General features: G+C 33.0%; 2 protein-coding genes across 2 annotated transcripts; both read right to left on the bottom strand.

Moving 5' to 3' along the window:
- Nucleotides 1-342: 342 nt before the first annotated feature.
- On the bottom strand, nucleotides 343-14176 carry LOC111401479 (aromatic aminotransferase ISS1-like). The gene is made up of 9 exons (XM_023029217.1): nucleotides 13707-14176; nucleotides 13509-13556; nucleotides 12445-12573; nucleotides 12106-12165; nucleotides 11150-11306; nucleotides 2606-2712; nucleotides 2382-2440; nucleotides 1257-1365; nucleotides 343-966 (listed from the first exon to the last, which is right to left on the bottom strand). The coding sequence occupies exons 1-9, from the start codon at nucleotides 13767-13769 to the stop codon at nucleotides 514-516; spliced, it is 1185 nt and encodes a 394-aa protein (XP_022884985.1). The 5' UTR covers nucleotides 13770-14176; the 3' UTR covers nucleotides 343-513.
- A 7829-nt stretch (nucleotides 14177-22005) lies between these two features.
- Nucleotides 22006-24049, bottom strand: LOC111401478 (aromatic aminotransferase ISS1-like). The gene is made up of 4 exons (XM_023029216.1): nucleotides 23697-24049; nucleotides 23499-23546; nucleotides 22435-22563; nucleotides 22006-22155 (listed from the first exon to the last, which is right to left on the bottom strand). Exons 1-4 carry the CDS (start codon nucleotides 23757-23759, stop codon nucleotides 22090-22092), a joined length of 306 nt encoding a protein of 101 aa, XP_022884984.1. The 5' UTR covers nucleotides 23760-24049; the 3' UTR covers nucleotides 22006-22089.
- Between the last annotated feature and the right edge of the window lie 414 nt (nucleotides 24050-24463).

Below are 24463 nucleotides of genomic sequence, written 5' to 3'. Positions count from 1 at the left end.
TAGTCCTCATGGTTCGATACTCAATTTGTCATTATTTCACTTGACCACGATCACTTGCACTTGCGAATTTTTAAATGGTCATGACATTATTCCCAGTTTGATAGAAGTGTCAACAATTAATTTTAACCACATATCTCAAACTTATCAACCACACATTTTATCAATTTTGAACAAAATCTGCTAAAATTTTAATTTTTAATCCCCACCAAAAAGTGCTGGTGTCAATCATATTGGGACGACCAAGGAGACAATAAGTTCGAAAAAATAGATGTGAGCTTGTCTAAGGACTGCTTGAGCTGCCAAAATGATTATGTAAATTGTAATGATATGAACAGCCAAAACTGGAGTAAGAAACGATCAATTTATTGCATGCACAGTGCCAGAAATCTGTGTATGTTGGAAATCTTGTTCTGTAAAAGAATTCTTTTGCACTATACATGTCGAATCACAAATTCTCCAATTATGAAAGGTTAAGAATGGACCACGCTGTAAATTGGCTGTAAGAATTGAATATTACACCACCATTCCTTTGTTCACAAGTTCTTCTAACCCTTGTTTGAGTCTCTCTGAAGCAATACGACACTGATCTTCAATCAACCCACCAAAGGAAATCCTAAGATACCCGGGACAGCCACTGGAAGATCCAGGTATTAAGATGACCCCATGTTTCTGAGCTAGCCAGCGAACTACTTCAAAGTCATCAGTAAATTCATCTGGAAGCTTTGCCCACAAGTAAATTGCACCTTCTCCACCTTTAATAGCATCCTTACCCAGTGGAGATAAACCTTCTAGCACAATTTCTCGATTTTTGACTAGTTCATTTACATGATCAGTGACCCACTTGGGCCCCATTTCCAATGAGTGAAGTGCAAGTCGTTGTGAGATTATAGAAGCGCAAATAGGTATGTTGTCCTGGACTTTAAGGAGTTGAGCTGATAAACCTTCCACTTCTGAAGGGAATGCAATCTGCATTAGTGAAGATATTCAAAACACTGAAAGTCAATAGACAGAAATGCAATTTCCATTCGATACTAAGTTTCAAATACGAGCTGCGGCTTGAAAGAAAAGAAAATTGGCAAAAGAATCTTCTCTTCAAGGCCTGAGGAATATTTTAGGAGTGAAAATGAAAAAGAAACAAAAGATAGTAAAATGGGAAATTAGAATGCAAGCAGGAGAAGCAGAAGCACAAGGGACTTTTTGGCTGTACAAAACATTTGAAATTCTCGTTAAACATAAAAATATAATGCATCACTTACATATCCAACTCGCCATCCCATCATTCCATAAGCTTTAGAAAAAGAAAATACGTTGACAATGTGATTCCCCTCTAGACAGACATGCTTCAGACCATCATACATGAAGTACCTGCATTGTACTTATGTACTCAATTAACAATTATAAATTGCCTGATTTTATGACCACAATACTCCATTAAAATCTAGATAAACGGATTCATATTAGAAGTGCAATAATTTGGGGATAAAAACAATTCCATTTATTCAGTAAATTTAGAAACCGCGATGCTGAAATTGTGACAGGGAATTCTCCTAATTGGTGTGATTATGCATTGATATCAACAATGGTTGAGTTTGGACTCTTCCAAATGAAATAGAGGGGAGATTCTGTAGCATAAAGGAAGTAGTAGTGTTTCTAAATTAATGAATGCCAAGTACTTGAGTACAATGGCTGGAACACATTAGCGGCACTTTTTTAGCGCTGAAGCGCAAACCTTCAACAAAGCAGGAAAAATGCAGAAGGCTCAAAGAAGCGCCAAACAAAAACAAATTTTACTAAAACTTTGGGATTTTAAGTCCCACTCAATCTAAAATACCAATTTCCTTATAGATTGTAGTGTCCTATTTGTTGATTTGGGTGCTGAACTGGATTAGTGCATGTCTGGCAAAGCTTAAATTAAAATTTAAGCTGATCAAACATACTTTCATCCCCATATTTCATATTTTGTCGGACTCACAACTTATAACCACTTAAAAGCACTCGCAAGCATGTCCTTAGTTTATGAAATACATAAGAAAGGTCAAGCCGAATGCCGATTTCCTCAAATTATTTGTGAAACTAATTGAAATATCTGCTGAAACTCACTGTAAGCCTTAGCACCTAGATGCACTTTCCACATTTAGAACTGTGCCAAAATTATTAGACACCTACAAGAAATAACCTACTCATTTAATTGGTAACGAACAGTCCGCTGTTAGGCTGGTGACAAATTATCAAAAAAGTTTATATAGGAAAACTGTTTGACGACAAATCTAATTGCATATTCAATCTTATTAATATAATATGATTTTTGGCATCCATTTGCCTCAAAGTGAAATAGCTAACTGAAAACTCAGCATTACAGAAGAAAAGATGAATATACTCACTCGTATGTATTGTCTACCACAAGCCAACATCCAGCATCTCTGCAAAGATCTGATATTCTCTGCATAAAAGCGAATATAAGCGAAACATAAGAATACATACCAAACGTTGATAAAGACAGGGAACTATGTTTGCAAATGAACATTTTATAACAGCAAGTATAACTTCAGCACTGAGTTCTTTTGAACACACCCACAGTGAGAGAGAGAGAGAGAGAGAGAGAGACCTGGAGAAGAGGCGCAGGAATGTAGGTTCCAGAAGGGTTGCCAGGATTTACAACAGAAACAAGCTTTGGAGTTGGTTTTGTATCCTTTAAAATCCTCTCTAACCAGTCTGAACAAAAAGAAGATTACAATCATTATAAAAACAGTAATACGCCAAGTATATAGTTGAGCCTACAAGATGTTCATCAGTCATAATGCTTACTCGTAATGAAAACATCAGTCATGATGCTTACTCGTACTGAAAACCGTTGCTATGTAAAATTTGTTCTAACATGATAAAACATTTCAACATTGGCCACTTCGCTCCCTTAAAGCAACTAAATGTATTCAACAATGCAACTTATAGACATCGACTATAATGTTCAGAAAGAGAATCAAATCCATCAACATAAAAATAACACATAAGTACACTGAAATAAGGGGACTTCATGTACATAAACATACATATGTATATATATGTAATATATATTTATATATATATAAAATATATATATAAGATTCTGAAAATTCAAAACTTATTATCTTCAAGGAAAATGCAACCATATTCTGAATCTATCGCATTTTCAATATAGACGTCCTTCCACAATTGCGGTAGAAGTGATCAACATCCTGTTATCTTTTCAATCACAAACTATACTACTTCGTAAGCCATTCACATGGAGACTGGTGTAGAACTCTTTCCTTTCCAAGAAAAAACAGCATCATCCGCTTAAATTACAATTTCTCATTGTTAAGTTTGACGTATTGATCTGAATCCCAAATTCAGTGCTAAATGTTCTATGAAAGTCGGGAAATATAGATTAACATCATTTTTCAATTTCATAAGGAAGTCAGCTTACTACAATGATCAATATAGGACACATACAAGACTGGGAATTAAACAAGGACCACATAGATCATATGGACTAGAAAAGAAGGAAAAACAGATTTTTTAACACCCAATGGAAAATAACACATCAATATATAGCTAATTGGCAAACTTCAGAACTATAAAATTATTAACATCCAATTTGTCAAACAAGAAGGGGAAAATTGTCTTCACCAAATGTTAGAATATTATAAATTGTACATAATAAACTTGAGTTTCTATTACCCTATTTATAAGGCTATAAATAACTTCAAAAGGAAATATTGTATTATAATCATATAATCAACTATTAAGGAAAACAATCCTATACAATTGGAAAAATATCATAGAAATTATTCTTTACAATATTTTCATATGTTCAATAGTGACAATCAAATTGAGTTTGAAAATTAAATTGATCCAATCTAGTCTTCCCCTTCCAAGGATCAAATGATAATTCAAAGTTACTTGTATGTCAAACAAGCCAAACAAAGAACTCAAAGTTGGTAAGAATGAAAAACATCATCCACTAATCTAACCAAACCATCATCAAAACTTGAAGGAGAAGCCCACAAGTATAACGAACAAGGTCAAGATAGGGACCTTAAATGGTTTTAATAACCAGATAGGCAAAGATAGATCATGTTTAATAGTAGCACTCAGAAAATCCATGAATAGTATCAGTACTACACTTATAAATGAAGGAAATACTAATAGAAACAGAAACCTTGGCACACGAGGGTGCTAGAATGACAGATGTGATGGGAATAAATTTAATGAAAAATAAAATGATAATTCTTGATTTTCTCGAAAACCAACTCTCCAAGAAGAAAACAAGAAGAATAGCCAACATCTAACATGATTTGAATTAATCTGAAGTCCAAATTCAGATTGAATCAAGAACAAAAAAGACTTGGCTGAACAAAATATGGACAGAATAAAGAAAAAGAATCTAAGTGGATATTTAATCAAAACAACAAAACTTGACCAGATAAGTAGCATGAAGCTGCTCATCAGAGAACAAAAGCTTACAATTTTAATCCAAAATGAAGCTAAACCTGCTCTGATACCATATTAAAATATTACAAATTGTACATCATAAATTTGTGTTTCTATCACAGTGGAAGACCCCATTTATAAAGCTATAAATAATTTTAAAAGGAAAGATTGTGTGATAATCACACAATCAACTATTAATACCGTATAATTGGAAAAATATCATAGAAATTATTCTTTACAATCTTTTCATATCTTCAGCACCAGAGAGAAATATGAATGACCTACACAAAGATTGTGCAGCCACATCTCAGACTTATTTACGAGAAATGTTTAAAGAAGAGAGGTAGTGGCATAGAGTCACTATTGCATAAACTAGTGGTGCAGGGAAGCACAAAAGAAAATGTGAAATAAACGAAATTATCAAACCACCCCCTAAATCTTGTTGATGCACTCATGAATACCAACAAACAGACATAACAAACGTGTTTATTCTCACATGATACCGAGAACTTCAACGCTTTGATTCATATAGCAGACTGAGATTTGGACGTATAATTGAGAAGAATTAATTCTGAATTCCTCAAGTCCCCTTTTATTATACCCTAATGGTTATAATTGAACTAAAATCCTAATTCTAGAAGAAAGTATGTAATCCTATTGTAAAGGAAGAATCTAAAATTACATAAAAAATACTGCAACAAAAACAATAACAGATTGTACATTACCAGAACTTCCTATTCTACCCTGCCCCATATTTCACTTGATTAATTGAAATAACAAAACAATAATGGAAATAACATAACAGATTGCCAGTATAACCAAAATCTAATATGGCTTGAGCGTGTGACCCATCTGGGGGTCTTATCACATTCCCAACGTAGGAATATATTGTCTAATGGGCTCTATCCTTGGTTCTTGTCAAGAACATAAACGTTATATTGATCTCATGTTGCACTAAACACCTTCACCAAGAGTCAAGGACCAAATCGTCTAGTCCTCTTGATCCCAGACAATATTTGAATTATCCTCACTTGGAACAAGTCCAATAAACATATTTCTCTTTTCCTTCAAAATTGCAGAAGTTGAGACCATAACAGGTAATTGTGGCCATTGAGTTTAAACAAATTCGGAGAATTTTGGTGATCGTCAAGAGTGTTGTGGTTCATTAAGTTGGGAGCAATATTTGGAAAACGGGTGACTTGTTATCCATCACAAACATTGTGGTAGAGGAAAAATAACATTTTCTCACAAAGCAGGCTGAGATTCAAAGGACAGAGAAAAAAGAAAAGGAAAAACATGAAAGGAGATGCTCTGCCATCAGCAATGAAGGGCCACAAGAAATACAATTCCTAGGGATGAAGCTTGGCATGGATAGACCAAAAATGCAGAAGGTACCCATAGCTCCAATACCAAAAAACAGATTATAATTCTGCTTTTCCTATATGTTGAAATTCAGGATTAGATTATTTAATTATTCAAATATTGTTTCCCATGTACATAGGAATTGTTAGCCGTTAGTTAGGGGATTGAAGTAGTTAGTACTTTTTTTAAATTTCCTAAAACTTAGGAAACTGATTATTTTTAGTTGCCAGGAATTCCTTTATATATGGATGTAACCTTCCATTAAAATGTGAAGAATAAGAAAAATAATTCTCTATTATGAATTTCTTCATGGTATCAGAGCTTCAGATCTGAAAAGAATTTTATTTTTTATTTTTTATTTTTTATTTTTTTTTTAATTGAACCTGGATAGAATCATGGCCTCATCAGGACCAACAGAAACTCAACCTTCTGTTTCAATGGAAGTCATCTCTGGGTTATCAACTCTTCCAAGTACCTGTGGAACATTCGAAGACTCAGTTTCGTGGATCACAGTTCATAAGCTCAATGGACGCAATTTTCTGCAATTTTGCCAATCAGTAATGATATATATCAGTGATAAGAGGCAAGGATGACCATTTGACAGGGGGAAAAAAGAACTTCAGAAGGATAATCCTTCATAAAAATCGTGGAGGACCGAGAACAATATGGTCATGCCATGGCTGATAAACTCAATGGAAGTAGATGCTCGGCAAACCTTTCTGTTCTACAAAACAGAGAAGGATATTTGAGCTGCTGCCAAAGAAACTTTCTCCAACAGTGAAAATCCGACTGAAACATATAATCTTGAGAGTCAAATTCGAGATTTGTGCCGAGGCGACCTCAACGTCACCCAGTATTTTAGTATCCTCACTCGATACTATTAGCAGCTGGATATTTTTAGGGTCTTGAGTGGGACTGTCCAACTGATGCCCTTAGGTACTAGAAGATTATTGAGGAGCGGATCTTCACATTTCTTGCCATAGGGAGGATCCTCTCAACCAAACCACTTCCCTCCATCCGCGAAGCATGTTCTGAGGTTCGCAGGGAGGAAAATCGAAAGAAAGTGATGTTGAAAGATCTCTCTCCCCAAAGCCCAATCAATGAGGGATTGGCTCTTGCTGCAAGAGGACAATTCAATTAATCCTAGGATCAGTGCCATAAATCCAGTAGGCCTTGGTATGAACACTGCAGTAGAGTAGGACACACCATGGAAACTTGCTCGAAAATTCATGGCAAACCTTCCAACTGGAAGGGAGGAAAAAACAATGATAAAGATAACTACGGTTATCAAGCTGCTTTCGAGGAGTTTGTATCAAAATCTGGTTCTTCTCCATTTAGCCAAGAACAGATGGATCTCTTGAAAAAACTAATCAATAAGGAGCAACCGAGCAACATAGATATTAGTACCAGATCAATGGCACAAAAAGGTTTAACCTTTCAAGCTCTAAATGTTACAAAAGAACTTAATACATCATTAATTGTTGACTCTGGCACTTTTGATCATATGACTGGCAATTTTACTCTGTTTCAATCTTATCAACCTTATTTTGAAAATTAGCTGATCGATCTTTCTCACAAGTAGTTGGAAAAGGAGAGGTTATTTTACCTAATAATAAGGTGTTAACATTTGGGTTATATGTGCCAAGACTTAAATTGTGTCACTAAGTTTTTCCCTACATACTGTGAGTTTCAAGAATGGAATCAAGGAAGACGATTGGCTGTGCTTGGGCATATGATGGACTCTATATCATTGGAAATAAAGCGGCAAGTGGACAAGCTCAAAATGCTAGCAGCGATCTTGTGTCTGTTAGTAGTTCTAGTTATCATGAAATAACGAAATGGCACTTTAGGCTAGGCCATCCAAGCTTCTTATACTTAAAATCTTTGTTTCCTTCATTGTTCAAGAATAAAAGTTTAGAGTCTTTTCATTGTGAAATTTGCCAATTTGTGAGACAAAGTCGTGTTATTTACTCTCCGCAACCTTATAAAACCTCGGCCCCTTTCACCCTAATTCACAGTAATCTCTGTGGACCTTCTAGGATCTCCAATATCAATGGTGATAAATGGTTCATTACTCTAATAAATGACCACACAAGAATAAGTTGGGTTTACCTAATGAAAGACAAATTCGTAGCCAAAGAAATATTAAAAAACTTTCATCACATGATTAAAAATTAAGCACAAATCCAAATCCTACGGCTTGATAATGGCACAAAATATTTTAATTCTATCTTGGGGTCATACCTTTGGGAAAATGACATAAGTCACCAAAGTTCTAATTGTAATACACCACAACACAAAGGGGTAGCAGAACAAAAGAATAGGCATCTCTTAGAGGTTACTAGATTCTTATTATTCACCTCAAATGTACCAAAATTTTTCTGGGGAGAAGCTATACTTACTACTGCATATCTTATAAACAGATTAGTCCTTAAGTTTCAGCCTCCAATTACTATTTAAAAAATAAAAAAAATAAAAAAAAGTTAGATCCAAATCCCAAAATCATCAATTCAATTCCACCAAAGGTGTTTGAATGTAGTGCTTTTGACCATGTCAATCATCAAGGTCAAAGTCAACTTGAACCTCGTGCCATAAAGTGTATGTTTCTTGGGTATTCTCCATCACAAAAAAGGATATAGATGTTATTCACCCATAAAGAAAATTCTATATTTCTATGAATGTCAAGTTTTTTAAACATCAGCCCTATTATTTCAAAACTCATCTTGCGGGGGAGACCATAAGTCAGAGTCAAGCTCAGTTTTGGGAAAGTGTCCTTTCTAAGCCTGTTGAACCAGTCATTATCCTCTGTTTCTAGTGAAAGTGTGTCAATTGCTCCTGAAAAAGAACTCCATACTATTGCACCTGGAAAAGAGCTTCGTGTTTACTCCCCCCCCCCCCCCCCCCCACAACTAATGATATAGAGCCCAAAAGAGCACCTGATCACAGCCATGAGTCTGATCCGAATCCATCTCCTCTTGAAAATCCAACAAGTAACACTTTGATGGAACCAGCTACTGTCGAAGCTCTTAACGATGATGAGCCAATTGCACTACAGAAGGGTAAGCAAACTTGCACACATCCTATCTGCAAGTTTGTTTCTATAGAAAGGCTTTCGCCACAGTTCAAGGCTTTTTCAACTCAACTTGACAGCACCTCCATACCAACCAGTATTTATGAAGCTCTTAAACATCCAAGATGTAAAGCAGCTGTACAGGAAGAAATAAAGGCTCTAAGAAAGAATGGCACATGAAACTTGACTAAATTACCTCTTGGAAAATTCACAATAGGATGCAAGTGGATACTTAATGTGAGATTCTTGGCACTTGGCAGATGGCAGTATTGATAGGTTCAAAGCCCGATTAGTTGCTAAGGGCTTTAGTCAAACCTATGGAGTGGATTACCAAGAAACATTGCCCCAGTAGCAAAGCTTAATACCGTTAGAGTCCTTATTTCACTTGTTGTGAACAATGAGTGGCCTCTCCAGGAACTCAATATGAAGAACGCATTCTTGAATGGGGATCTCACGGAAGAAGTATACATGACAATTCCCCCAGGCTTTGAAAATCACAATAAAAATAAAATGTGCAGATTCCAGAAGTCACTCTACGAATTGAAACAATCTCCACATACCTGGTTTGAAAGGTTTAATGTGGTATGAAGAGGTTCGGGTATACTCAAGGACAATCTAATCACACTTTGTTCTTCAAGTTCTCACCCGACGGTAAACTAACAATCTAGTAAATGTTAATGACATAGTTCTTACGGAAATAATCTGGTGGAGATGAGGAATTTGAAGACTTCTCTATCAAAGGAATTTGAGATTAAGGACATGGGGAATCTCAAATATTTCTTGAGAATGTAGATAGCAAGAACCAAGGATGGAGTTTCAATGTCCCAACGAAAGTATGTGTTAGATCTACAAGAAACGGGAATTGTTGGGTGTAAGCCAACTACTACACCAATGGAACCAAATGTGAAACTTGGTAATTCAAAAGATAGTTCACTTGGTAATTCAAAAGATAGTCCACCAATTGATAAGGAGCAGTTCAAAGGTTAGTAGATAAGCTTATCTACCTTTCCTTACGGAGGAACATCTTTAAATGTTTACCAAATATTGAGATATCTAAAATTGGCTCCTAAAAAAGGTCTATCCTTTGGGAATCACTCTAACAAGAGTATTGAGGTATACACGAATGCTGACTAGGTAGGTTTATAGACAATCAACTTTTGGGTATTGTACCTATGTATGGGGTAATTTGGTGACATGGAAAAGCAAGAAACAATCCATTGTGGCACAGAGCAATGCTGAGGCCGAATATTGATCAGTAGCTTTGGGTGTTTTTGAGGTTCTATAGCTTAAAAGAATTCTAGAGGAATTAAGAATGACATGCGAACCTAATATCATGATGATTAAACAGCTCTTAGCATAGCACACAATTCGATGTACCATAACTGAACCAAGCGGGTGGAGATTAACCGGCACTTCATCAAGGAGAAAATTGATCAAGGTGTGATCAAGATGATATATGTTCTTACAAGACTGCAGATTGCTGACTTGCTAACTAAGACCTTATCAAGACAGTTATTTGATGACTTTTCAAGCAAACTAGGAATGATAAATATCTATTCCTCGGTTTGAGGGGGAGTGTTGAAAGTTAGGACTAGATTATTTAATTATTCGAATATTGTTTCCCATGTAAATAGGTATTGTTAGCTGTTAGTTAGGGGATTGAATTAGTTAGGATACACTTTTTTCAAATTACCTAAAACTCAAGGAAACTGATTATTTTTAGTAGCCAGGAATTCCCTTATATGCGGGTGTAACCTTCCATTCAAAGGTGAAGAATAACAAAAATAATTCTCCTCTGAATTTCTTCACTATATCGACGCAGAATACAATTTGCACAAACTTTAAATGACTACCATAGAGATTAAAATAAGAGAGTTATAATTAGCAATTACTAATTTGTTCTATAAATTACAGATACGTCCTACCAAGCATCAATTTTTAAAAAGCAAAAAAGGTAGAAAATAACAACTATAAGAGATCCTAAGAATCCAACAAAATTATCAACGAATAGCATGTCATATCAAAGCAGAGTTCTGAGTATTTCAAATTTCAATGCATCCTTTTCAAATTTTTGGAACAGATCAGAAAACATGGCTTCAATTATTAAGGGGGAAAAAAGCAACCAGATTCCGTTATTATGAACAATTTCCCAATCTGACTAGTTGTGAAAAATAGATAGTTCCTGGTACAAAGTGACATAAAGCATGCAGGCTCATAAAACAGGGGGGTCAATAGGAATTTAGAATGGATTATATTTTGATTATTAACCTGCATCCGGATGAAGTGTCTCTGGATCACTAGGGCCGACCAGAATGTCAGTGACTCCTGTCATCTGGAATGACATGTATGAATTGAAGTAGTACGGAGCAAACATGACGACAGAATCTCCAGCATCACACAGTGTAAGAACAATATTAACAAAAGCCTGCAATCATTTGGGACAAAATAATTCTATTCTTGTTACATATCAAAATCTATAAAATTGCAATATAAATCAACTAATTGGCTCCCCAGTGAAATCCCACTCGCCATTTTAACACCCTAAGCAATTATTATATCAAAATTCAAACGTAAATCAATTTATAAGTTCAAAATATTTAGAACTCTGATATATCAATAGGAAATTGGGAAAGTTGAGTAGGGAAAGCATAGAAAGTAAGGACAAAATGTAAGAATTAAAAAGAATTATCACAGTGGTTCAGGAACTGTTTTCATGATAACTGTTCAACTTCATTAAAAGGCCTCAGCTATAAAGGTGTAAAAAAAGATAGGAGATTAAAAATTGAAGGGATAATTTTTCATACAAAAAGAGATTAATAGTGAAGAAGAGATATAAACAAAGTGAGAGGCAGGCCCATCACTATCTACTCTTATTTGTTACCAGACAATTAACCAATTAAAAAAGGATTCCAACTAAAAAAAAGAAGGAAAAAAAAAAAATCTTCTTCTACAACCATGATAAGGAAATTTCTAGATCTCGCACATCTACTTAAATTGTAGGGCTTTCTCAATAGAGTCCAAAAACGGAGCATACCATAGGCACCATATGCGGAGAGAATTAGCCTTTTTTAGTTTAACATATGTGGCACATGTGATTAGTAACCTCGGCAAACAAAGAGAAGTCTAGAAACTATCCATGCATGGACGAGGACGAGTAGTCCAACTGATTTCTAAAAAATCTAAAGCCCTCCTATATATTGATGACCAACAGCCCAACTTCATACCTGATTTGCACCAGCAGTCACCATCACTGAGGATCTGTGTAAATTATTTTCTTGCTGTAACTGCAACAAGAAATTGAAATGATTGATTTAGAAGTGGGGAAAATTGGCTAGACGTGGTTTTATACAGATTTTAATTCTACTCAAAGGTCCTAACTTATATCAAAAACCAGAAAATTGAACCAGTAAACTCTTTTCAATGATTATCTTTTGGACATAATCCATCACAAGTCTGTTTACTCCTCCATCAGGTGATAATAACATTAATCACTTAGCAGAGTCACAATCTGTGTTATAGCCACATAATGAACTTTAGCTAAACAAATAAAATCGTAGTTTCACCTTTTTTAGTAATGCTTCTCTGAGCTCAGGAACACCTTCATCAGCACCATAACGACTGATCACAGGCTCCCATACAAGTTTTTGCACCTTCTCTAGAGCCTGCTTGGGTGGTTGCCAGTACACTACCCCCTGTGAAGCAGCATGATAAAGTATTGTAATTGCAAAAAATAGCCAAAGTAGACATGTAAACAAATCTCTAGTAATGTGAGTTAAGGGATGCACGAAAGGAAAAGTAAAATATGAACTCCCAAAATTATTTTGTTCAGTTCTTTGCAGGAAGAAAAATAAGATAAGTCGCTTTCATAATCACAATACAAATTTGAAAAAGTAACATATTTTAAACTCTGACAGCAAAAACAATTTCACTTCCAATACTAGCTGAAGTGCTTAACTGTAGTCACTCAGTGCAACTTATAGCATGTTTTATACAGATTTTTTGACAATAGATTTTGTTAAAAGTGAATTTTTTTTATTATTATTTTTTTTCCTAATAAAGAATGTGATGGCAAAAAGTCGTTAAAAATTATGGGTCCATTTGTAAAATTATTTTACTGGGAGAATGAGAAATTAAAAATGAGCTTGAAAAAAATTAGTTGTAAAGAATGTGTACCACACAAGGGCTTTGTTAAGCCAAGAAATTATCAGTAATCTATAAAATAATTGTATCCGGACAGCAACCAAATTAGAGGTTTGATCTTTTAAAGTACACCCTTGTTGCAAAATAAAACCAATTTAACCGAATCACAGAGATAATCAGTTATGACAGCGAGGAACATATGAAATTCATTATTAAGTGCAAAAGTTTACTGGATCCATCATCTAATTCATTCTAAAGTGCAAAAGTTCAAAAAGCACTTTTACCAGAAAAATGTTTAGCAATTAAGAAGATCACAAAAATTTACTTTTTCCAAAAATTTGTTCAAACCCAAAAGAAGGACAATAAGAAAAGCGTTCACACTTCTCAATTTCTCGAACTCCATAATAAGAACATGACCAATAACATGCATACTTCAGAAATTTTAAGACAAAAAATTAACAATTTACATTGGGAAATGTAAACAAACCTGAGCCAGAGAAACGCTATCTTTCACACCTCGGATCAGCTCTTGTATCTGCAAATTTCAAGAAAAAATGCACAGATTTCACCACTATTAAATATAATTCCTTTCACTAAATAAATAGATTAGTAAAATTAGACCAAAAGCAAATAAAATTAACAAGAAAAGGGAACCCATTTCAAGAAATGATGGAAAATTAACTACCTGAACCATAACAGGGGTATCAGTAAGCAAAGCCCTTTTTGCAAGCTTTCCATCAGAACCCATTTTCCTCCTAACTCCTCGGGCGTTTTTAGTCGGGTGTCCGCAAATTTCTTGTTCAACGTTTTATATAGTTGAACAAGCTAAACAATTCTGTCTTTTTCTCACCTACCCTCCAAAAATTTAGGCTTCTCCCCTAGAAGCTCATAAAGCTCAACTTTAATTATGAATTTAGATATATGTTGCTGAAAAAGGTGATAATAAAAAATAATAAACCCAATCAGCTTGCGAGAACAATGACAAAAGCCAAAAAGATCAAGCACTTTTTCAAATTTTCCACCTTTAAAAAAAATTAAAAAAAATGAACCCATAAATACAAGAGAAGTTTTGTAAGGTAAACTATTACAGAGAATAGTTTTCCCATATTCTTAAAAAAAGGCAAAAAGATTCTCCCATGATTTATGGTAATTGATTGATATTCTATAACTGGCAGGTCAGAGTTGACTGGAGGAAAAATATATATATATATAGTTAAGGTTCTTCGACAAAATTTTGCATAAAATTTTGATAAAAATTAATAAAATATTTAATTAAAAAGTTGATAAAAATTATTGTTATAAAATATACAAATAAAATTAGTTATTAATTTTAACCTTTAACTTTTTAAAAAGCTTTTTGAAGTTAATTTTTGAAAGAGAGCAATAAAGCTAGAGACAAGAATTTGTTTGGGCCTATAAAGACCTACCACTACCAGAGAATTTTGGCTGGCTGATCAGTTAGCCAATTAGTTTTCTCAAATTGAAAAGCACTGAAACAAAGATCTTTAGAGTGATATGGTTTTGTCCAAAAATAACTTTATTCTTTTTCTTTGACAATTTCCCCAGATCAAGCAAATGTTGCGAAAAACATTCATGTCGTCCATTTTCATTATCAAACTCTTGTAAAAGTACTTTACAAGACGAATTTATATTTATCTTGAAATAAACAAACAAAAAATAAAGAAAATACCAAAAGTAATATATTAAGGTTTTGTTTAGTACACATTAGTGTAAAATGAAAATGAAAAATATAATCGTAATACCCTACACAAGAGATAGAAAGTAAATATGGTGACTTGATGTGATGTATAATGATTATATTTTTCATTTTAATGGACAAATAATAGGAAACAAACGGGGGCTAAATATCACATTAAGCTAGAATTATTTTTTGGACGATTTTAATAATATATTACTTTTGATTTTTCAATATATAATAAATATTACAAAATTCTTGTCGTGTATGAATTTCGTGTTATTAATTCTCAATTAATTCAATGACTTTTAATTTGATGAATCTTTATCTACATGAATCTATAGTTATTATAGATGAATTTATTTTCATTCATGTATTTAGGAATTTTAATAGATATTTAAATTCTACATGAATATACAGTTATTATAAATGAATTTATTTCCATTCATGAATTTAGGAATTTTAATGGGTATTTAAATTCATGTATTAACAATTAATTCTTATGTATAAAAGGTGGGTTATTTGTAGTATTTCATCATCACAAAAAAATTCGAATCATAGAAGTTGAGTTTTGATATTACAATTTTCTTCTCTTAAATTATCCTAAATTTTATTTTCTTTAATTCGTTTGAAACTCGTCAAATTTTTTCAACAAATTAACATCAAATATTATTTTTACAGCATTCATAAAGTACTTCAAAATGCACGTTCGACTCTGATTAGTAATCTAAGAAGTTTCAAAAAGTAAAAGTCCCAAATAAAACAATTACAAAAATAAAATATATTTCTTCTCCAACCAACTCTACACACTCTCCATCCAACTCACGACCACCACCACCACTATACTTCCACTACCAAACGTTAAAGATTAACCACCGACACTCAAATAGTTATTCATATGGAATCTCTCAACGAGTTTCCAATGTTTTGTTTTATAACAAAGTATCACAAATAAGAAATGCCACAAGTGATAGTCTATCCGTAATAACGATATCTGTATCTCGTTATTTCTTACAACCACAGAGAATTTAAGATTCAATCATATATAATTTGCATATCACAACCACAACTCCTTGTGATTAACAAATTACTAAGATTTGAATTTACAAACTCTATTATTTAATTTAATTGAATATTAATTAAATAATAAAATTGCCATAAAATTGCATCAACTATATATTTCAATGCCTTATATCCAAAGTTGATTGAACCTAGGGTATAACACATACAAATTTCCACTTACACTAGATCCAATCACTTATCTATCTAATATCATAAGAGTCTACATGACGATCATGGTTATACTGCGACAACTCTTTGTTAGTAGATCTACAATATTATTAATTGTGGAAATTCATTCATTTCTTTACGTCATTTCTTTATATTATCTCTCTGATGAGACGACATTACCTTAATATATGTTTGGATCATTGATAAGACTTTGGTTCCTTCGCTTGCGTGATAGCTCTGTTGTTATCATAATATAATGGCATGTGATCAACAATAGTAGAAACTGTTCCACGTTCATTAATGAACATCTTAATCCGCACTGCAGCTCTTTGCTGCTTCTGAAGCAATCATGTATTAGAATTCTGCTGTCGAATCAACGGTTGTTTCATGTTTGAAATATTTCTAACATACCGATTAAGAGTAAACCAATTTCTCCATCTAAAATCTTCACAAGATTTTATTCTATGTAGATCGGGATGAGTTAAGCAATTGTTTAGATGATCTTTATAGATCAAGTTGCTTATCCCATATCTTTTATGAAAAAATCTTTTAACAACCACAACTTCAATTATTGAAATGTAGGGATGTTATTTCCTATTAATAATATGTCTTCTACATGTAATCTTAGGAATGCGATAATACTTCCATCATTTTCTTGTAAACACAGAATTCGTCTTCATTTTTTTATAAAATTAAACCTTTTGATTTTTTTCATCAAATCAAAGATTTCAACTCCAAGAAGCTTAGTTCAATCCATAAAAGAATTGATCAAATTTACATACTTTATAAGCATATTTGGAATTAAAACTTTTGAGTCGTTTCATGTACATTTTCTCTTTCTAGTTCCTATTAACGAATATAATTTTGACATCCTTTTGTCATATCTCATAGTCATGGCATGCAACAATTGCAAGCAAAATTTGAACAAACTTAAGCATTGCTATATGTGAAAAAGTTTCATCAAAATCAATACTTTATCTTTATTTGTAACCTTTTATTACTAGCATTGCCTTGTATGCATAGACATTCTCATCCATGTCAGCCTTTTATTTTAAACCATTTGCAATCTATAAGTCTTATTCCATCACGGGAGTTGACCAAGGTCTAAACTTTGTTCGTATACATCGAGTTTATCGCAAGTTCTATGGCTTCTTGCTATCTCTTTAAGTCAACACTTTATTTTTGTACAATTAGTAGGTACATCATTCTCGATTAGCCATGCCTGATTAGTAATCATCGATTCGCACTGATGTGATTCGAGATGCGCCACAAACTACTGGAGAATTAATAATTGTTGGCGAGAGGCTAAAGAAAAATTTGGGCTTAGTTAAGGACATTAGAGTTGCCAAGATGTTTGTTCAAAGTTTGGAATTCAAAATGTGGGAATTAACGTGCAATGTAACAAGTTCCATGATTGGCGGGAAGAGACTAAGTGCAAAGTCGGGTTTGATCACAGCCAATAAAATTATGCAATCAAGAATCGAGCTTACCAGGCTATAAAGGATGATGTTTGCAAGCTTAAGGTCGAGTTACATGTTAGTCATAAAGGCGAAATCATGTTCGGTACATTGGATTCAAGGTTTTAGACGATATATGGCAAAACGAGCAGTGTGGATTAAAATGGGCATAACTTTTAGTTCGGGTGTCGAATTTTCGCCCATGAGTATAATTTAAAATTGTCACAAAAATTCTACACAAGAAGGAGGAGGTTTTTTTTGAAATCATGCGAGCGCATATCTTAAAAGCCATGCGACTGCATACGCTATTTCCGAGACAATTGAGGCTAACTATTTGTTCTATGCGACTGCATTGATTTATACTATGCAATCACATAGTACAACTTCTGGATGCGATTTTTCAAAATTTGGGAGGTGTTTTATTTATAGTATAATTCTATTTATTTGACATCTTTGTAATCTTTTAGAGTATATTTCGTCCTTAATTAATTTTTCTAGATTTTTCATATAAATAGGAGTTATTATTTCAATTGTAATAAGACTTTTCATATGAATAAAAATTGAGGTTTTTCTCTCGAAGCTTTGCTTCAATTTTCCTTGTTCTTCAATAGAAAAAATTATCGAACTTATCAAGGGATTAATTTCCTTGTAGCATTGAAAACCAATGGTACGAATTACAACACGTATAATCAAGGGGTTTTACAATCTTTGTTATTGTACGATTTTTTAGTTCATTGTTTTGGAATTCAAATCAACCATCCGGGTGAGATTTTAAGGCTTTGTGATCAACAGGCTGTGAGTTTCATATACCTTTGGTTGTTTGATTCATCGTTTAAAAGTTAAATCCTAAACTTTGATCGTATTTGGGCGCTCTTGGGATCTAGTGTTAATATCCTATGGGTTCGATAGCAACTTTGCTAACTGAGTTCGCATCATTTGGTATCAGAGCCACATCTCCAATATCAAGGTTATTTACATTTTTTTTAATTTTATTGAGTCTTTTGTTTTTCTTTTTGTGTTCTTGTAATTTTTCAATTTTGTTTGAGACGTTGATTCGTTTAAATCCCGTTAAATTTTCAAAAGTTGTCTTTGGACTAATTTAGTATCCAAAACAGCTTCTGTTTGTTTTGTCGGCTTTGTAATCGAATTTCCTATCTAGTGAGTCAAAAAAAAAGTTGAAAGAAAAAGTCAGAACACATTTAAAATTGAAAATAAAATAAAATTGAAAGTACATTTAAAATTAGCACATTTCCATTTTCCAGTTTTTACACAATCTTACCATTTCCATTAATTTTGAAAGAAAAGTCATTTTCCATGATTACTTGTCCCCTATTTGTTTGATAGAAATCAGTGACGTATTCCTTATAGGGTGATATGTGGAAAGTACACTCAGAATCAAGAATCGGGATTTACAAGTCACATAGACCTGTCCATTTGAGGCTGCAACTTCTTCATAAATTATAGCAGCTCCACCTTCAACCTTATTGTTATTTTTCAATTCCTCAATTCTTTTTATACGGTCTTTGATATAGTGACCCACTTTACTACAAAAGTAGCATTTCCAAAATTTGGCCTTGCTGTTATACTTATTGAATTTTTATTTGCCCTTTTGAAAAGTTCCAGAAAAATCTTTTGGTTTTCCAGAATTTTTTATTCGTGATTTGATTGTGATTCTTGTTGAAAGAAAATTTACCTCTTACAATGTACTCTACTCCAGTTATGAAGGTTTTAGATTCACTCTTGAACTCTAGTTCCTTATATGCCTTAAAGAAGTAGTAATGACATCAACAGTTACAGATGTTCTACATATTCAAAGGCATGTTTTATTTCTTTATATTTATTAGGCAAAGATGACAGTAAGACCACCGATTTTCGATCATCTTATAGAGTCTCACCATTATTGGTAATATCTTGAGATAGTTTATTAAATCTATGAAGATTCATCTCAAGATCACTATTTGGAGAATTGTTTCCACAAGTAACATTTATTGGGAAGGGAATTAGTTTTTTAACTCAAATAATCTTGTACAGAATTCAATCTTTAGAATTACAGAAAATTATGAAATTCAGACACACATCTCATGAACAACAAATAATCTTGCTCCATTACTATCTAAAGATCCACAATTGCAGCAGCAAATATCAAGGCAGCACTCACAAGCCTCATAGCAGCAGAAACAGCAAAACAGTGTGAATAAACTGCATCAAAATATGTAAAATGTTGATTTTTAAAACGAAAAATACAATGAATTGATAAATTTTTATGCTTTTTCTACAGCAGTAAAAATATATAACATCTGTAAACACACCATGCATAGAGGCAGCCTTTTTCTCCGTGTCGCTTCTTAAAGTGATCAACATATGTCATCTCTTCGGGGGAGGGGCATCCATAATTCTTCAATAATTTCAAGCTAACTTTGATTGAATAGGAGTAGAGGGAATGATGATTGTATTGAAAGGGCAAAGTTAGGTAAGCTATTTTGTGTATGTACATATGTGCATATATAACGAGAGAGATGGGAAGGACTACAAGGGCATGTGCTTATTTTATATAAGTTTTAGAGATAATTATAGTTACGGTTCAAAATCTTTCAACTTGTTGAATCTTTTATTCTAAAATAATGCTATGTAACCTCACTGAATTTGCAACTCCGATCTAGGTGGCGCTAGATGTAGGCTAAATGAAATGTGAAATTAAATAAGTCATTTAGTTTTACTTATCATTTAATGTCACATCAACGCCATCTAAACTGGTGTTACAAGTTCAATGAGACTAAGTGCATGTTTGATTCTCATTTTTGGGATAAAATGAATTATCGAATAATAGTTTTTTGAATAATGTGTGGTTAAAAAGTAAGATTTTTTTTTAAATTCGTGTATAATTATTTTATAGAAGGATGTGTGATTGAAAATGAGTTTTAAAAAAATACATTCTTGAAAAAATGGGAATCAAACAAGGGTTAAATAACATTACTTTTTATTCTAACCTTTCATTTACTGTAATCATGGTTTCCAACCTTTTATTTTCATGCAGCCAAGGACATCCAGATGATTTCCATCTAGAGATCCATTAGCTGACCAGAAAAATTACTTTGACCATATTTTGAACAATTTTATAATGAAATAAAAATTAAAAAATAAAAGAGAAAAGAATAAAATAGAAGATCGTCTCCTTTCCCCACTTCCACCCCCATCCCTACAAATTTATCATTTTTCCTTTTTAGAATTGTTTAAAATGTGGTTAAAATTATTTCTTTTGGTCAACAAATGGACCTCTCTATATGGAAACCATTCAGAGGCTCTTCCTCTTCATCGAAAGAAAGGTTTAAGACCATTAACTGCAACAGTGAAATGTTAGGATAAAAGCTATAACAAATTGATAGTTAGGGACCACGCCAATGTTATCTCTAAATTTTATTTCTGACACCTATTTACAAGTTAAAAAATAATAATAATAATAAAATAATAAAAAAAAACCTTATTTTGATAGTTGGGCACAGATTAATTTCAAAACAAGAACTTATTTATTTTAAACTTTGATTAACAAAAAATTATTTGATATGAAACTTAGCATGTTAGTCTAAGCTTAAAAAATTCAAACTACTTGAACATGTTATGTATTAATTTTCTTGCTTTTAATAAAAAAAATTAATTACTTAATTTGATAATAAAAAAGGATTTCTTTCATAATAAGTAGTTTCTTTATTTTTAGTTTTGACTAGTAAAAAATTATTTATTTTAAAATAAATGTAGCTTAGCGAAACATGCACCTAAGCCCAACGATGTCTTTGTCTTTGGTCTCTTATTATGTTTACAGAGATTATATTTTCATTATTGATAATTTTCAACTGATAAGAACAGAACAATCCATGATCCCTGATCCATATAAAATATGACAAATGAGGACATGGTAGATACGATTTAATGACTGCAAGCAAATTATTGAGACCAAAAATATACTAGAGGATTTCGTTGCTCAATGACAACTTTATTCAAATTAGTGCAATACTATTGTACATGTGGCTCATATAGAGTGGAACACAGGCCCTGAATCAAATGGGTACTCCACTCCGCTCCGCGCGCGGCATCGGCCTTGTGCGGGTTTAATTTACTGTCTGGTTGTTAGGAACGCTAAATGGGTTGGGGATGCGGGGGCAACGCCCTCGCGGTACGGTACATGGGTATTTTCTGTACGGGTCTTAAAGTTTTATATGGGCCCAGATTGGGGTTAGTATAAATAATATGTTGTAACCCTATTTTTCCTTTAATACAAAAAGAGATTAATAGTGAAGAAGAGATATAAACAAAGTGAGAGGCAGGCCCATCACTATCTACTCTTATTTGTTACCAGACAATTAACCAATTAAAAAAGGATTCCAACTAAAAAAAAGAAGGAAAAAAAAAAAATCTTCTTCTACAACCATGATAAGGAAATTTCTAGATCTCGCACATCTACTTAAATTGTAGGGCTTTCTCAATAGAGTCCAAAAACGGAGCATACCATAGGCACCATATGCGGAGAGAATTAGCCTTTTTTAGTTTAACATATGTGGCACATGTGATTAGTAACCTCGGCAAACAAAGAGAAGTCTAGAAACTATCCATGCATGGACGAGGACGAGTAGTCCAACTGATTTCTAAAAAATCTAAAGCCCTCCTATATATTGATGACCAACAGCCCAACTTCATACCTGATTTGCACCAGCAGTCACCATCACTGAGGATCTGTGTAAATTATTTTCTTGCTGTAACTGCAACAAGAAATTGAAATGATTGATTTAGAAGTGGGGAAAATTGGCTAGACGTGGTTTTATACAGATTTTAATTCTACTCAAAGGTCCTAACTTATATCAAAAACCAGAAAATTGAACCAGTAAACTCTTTTCAATGATTATCTTTTGGACATAATCCATCACAAGTCTGTTTACTCCTCCATCAGGTGATAATAACATTAATCACTTAGCAGAGTCACAATCTGTGTTATAGCCACATAATGAACTTTAGCTAAACAAATAAAATCGTAGTTTCACCTTTTTTAGTAATGCTTCTCTGAGCTCAGGAACACCTTCATCAGCACCATAACGACTGATCACAGGCTCCCATACAAGTTTTTGCACCTTCTCTAGAGCCTGCTTGGGTGGTTGCCAGTACACTACCCCCTGTGAAGCAGCATGATAAAGTATTGTAATTGCAAAAAATAGCCAAAGTAGACATGTAAACAAATCTCTAGTAATGTGAGTTAAGGGATGCACGAAAGGAAAAGTAAAATATGAACTCCCAAAATTATTTTGTTCAGTTCTTTGCAGGAAGAAAAATAAGATAAGTCGCTTTCATAATCACAATACAAATTTGAAAAAGTAACATATTTTAAACTCTGACAGCAAAAACAATTTCACTTCCAATACTAGCTGAAGTGCTTAACTGTAGTCACTCAGTGCAACTTATAGCATGTTTTATACAGATTTTTTGACAATAGATTTTGTTAAAAGTGAATTTTTTTTATTATTATTTTTTTTCCTAATAAAGAATGTGATGGCAAAAAGTCGTTAAAAATTATGGGTCCATTTGTAAAATTATTTTACTGGGAGAATGAGAAATTAAAAATGAGCTTGAAAAAAATTAGTTGTAAAGAATGTGTACCACACAAGGGCTTTGTTAAGCCAAGAAATTATCAGTAATCTATAAAATAATTGTATCCGGACAGCAACCAAATTAGAGGTTTGATCTTTTAAAGTACACCCTTGTTGCAAAATAAAACCAATTTAACCGAATCACAGAGATAATCAGTTATGACAGCGAGGAACATATGAAATTCATTATTAAGTGCAAAAGTTTACTGGATCCATCATCTAATTCATTCTAAAGTGCAAAAGTTCAAAAAGCACTTTTACCAGAAAAATGTTTAGCAATTAAGAAGATCACAAAAATTTACTTTTTCCAAAAATTTGTTCAAACCCAAAAGAAGGACAATAAGAAAAGCGTTCACACTTCTCAATTTCTCGAACTCCATAATAAGAACATGACCAATAACATGCATACTTCAGAAATTTTAAGACAAAAAATTAACAATTTACATTGGGAAATGTAAACAAACCTGAGCCAGAGAAACGCTATCTTTCACACCTCGGATCAGCTCTTGTATCTGCAAATTTCAAGAAAAAATGCACAGATTTCACCACTATTAAATATAATTCCTTTCACTAAATAAATAGATTAGTAAAATTAGACCAAAAGCAAATAAAATTAACAAGAAAAGGGAACCCATTTCAAGAAATGATGGAAAATTAACTACCTGAACCATAACAGGGGTATCAGTAAGCAAAGCCCTTTTTGCAAGCTTTCCATCAGAACCCATTTTCCTCCTAACTCCTCGGGCGTTTTTAGTCGGGTGTCCGCAAATTTCTTGTTCAACGTTTTATATAGTTGAACAAGCTAAACAATTCTGTCTTTTTCTCACCTACCCTCCAAAAATTTAGGCTTCTCCCCTAGAAGCTCATAAAGCTCAACTTTAATTATGAATTTAGATATATGTTGCTGAAAAAGGTGATAATAAAAAATAATAAACCCAATCAGCTTGCGAGAACAATGACAAAAGCCAAAAAGATCAAGCACTTTTTCAAATTTTCCACCTTTAAAAAAAATTAAAAAAAATGAAACCATAAATACAAGAGAAGTTTTGTAAGGTAAACTATTACAGAGAATAGTTTTCCCATATTCTTAAAAAAAGGCAAAAAGATTCTCCCATGATTTATGGTAATTGATTGATATTCTATAACTGGCAGGTCAGAGTTGACTGGAGGAAAAATATATATATATATAGTTAAGGTTCTTCGACAAAATTTTGCATAAAATTTTGATAAAAATTAATAAAATATTTAATTAAAAAGTTGATAAAAATTATTGTTATAAAATATACAAATAAAATTAGTTATTAATTTTAACCTTTAACTTTTTAAAAAGCTTTTTGAAGTTAATTTTTGAAAGAGAGCAATAAAGCTAGAGACAAGAATTTGTTTGGGCCTATAAAGACCTACCACTACCAGAGAATTTTGGCTGGCT

This window comes from Olea europaea, chromosome 10 (assembly GCF_002742605.1).
Source record: "Olea europaea var. sylvestris chromosome 10, O_europaea_v1, whole genome shotgun sequence".
NCBI classification, from domain to species: Eukaryota; Viridiplantae; Streptophyta; class Magnoliopsida; order Lamiales; family Oleaceae; genus Olea; species Olea europaea.
The sequence above is the reverse complement of the archived record's forward strand: the minus strand, read 5'-3'. Positions and strand labels throughout refer to the sequence as shown.

What these genes read in the sequence shown, in the direction of transcription:
- LOC111401479 (XM_023029217.1), bottom strand. Translation starts at nt 13,769, where the DNA reads ATGGGTTCTGATGGAAAGCTTGCAAAAAGGGCTTTGCTTACTGATACC. An exon ending in ATACCCCTGTTATGGTTCAG is followed by an intron (nt 13,557 to 13,706) that starts GTAGTTAATTTT and finishes TGAAATTTGCAG; the next exon opens with ATACAAGAGCTGATCCGAGG. An exon ending in GACACTTCATCCGGATGCAG is followed by an intron (nt 2,713 to 11,149) that starts GTTAATAATCAA and finishes CTTTTTGTTCAG; the next exon opens with ACTGGTTAGAGAGGATTTTA.
- LOC111401478 (XM_023029216.1), bottom strand. Translation starts at nt 23,759, where the DNA reads ATGGGTTCTGATGGAAAGCTTGCAAAAAGGGCTTTGCTTACTGATACC. An exon ending in ATACCCCTGTTATGGTTCAG is followed by an intron (nt 23,547 to 23,696) that starts GTAGTTAATTTT and finishes TGAAATTTGCAG; the next exon opens with ATACAAGAGCTGATCCGAGG. An exon ending in GAGAAGCATTACTAAAAAAG is followed by an intron (nt 22,156 to 22,434) that starts GTGAAACTACGA and finishes TTCTTGTTGCAG; the next exon opens with TTACAGCAAGAAAATAATTT.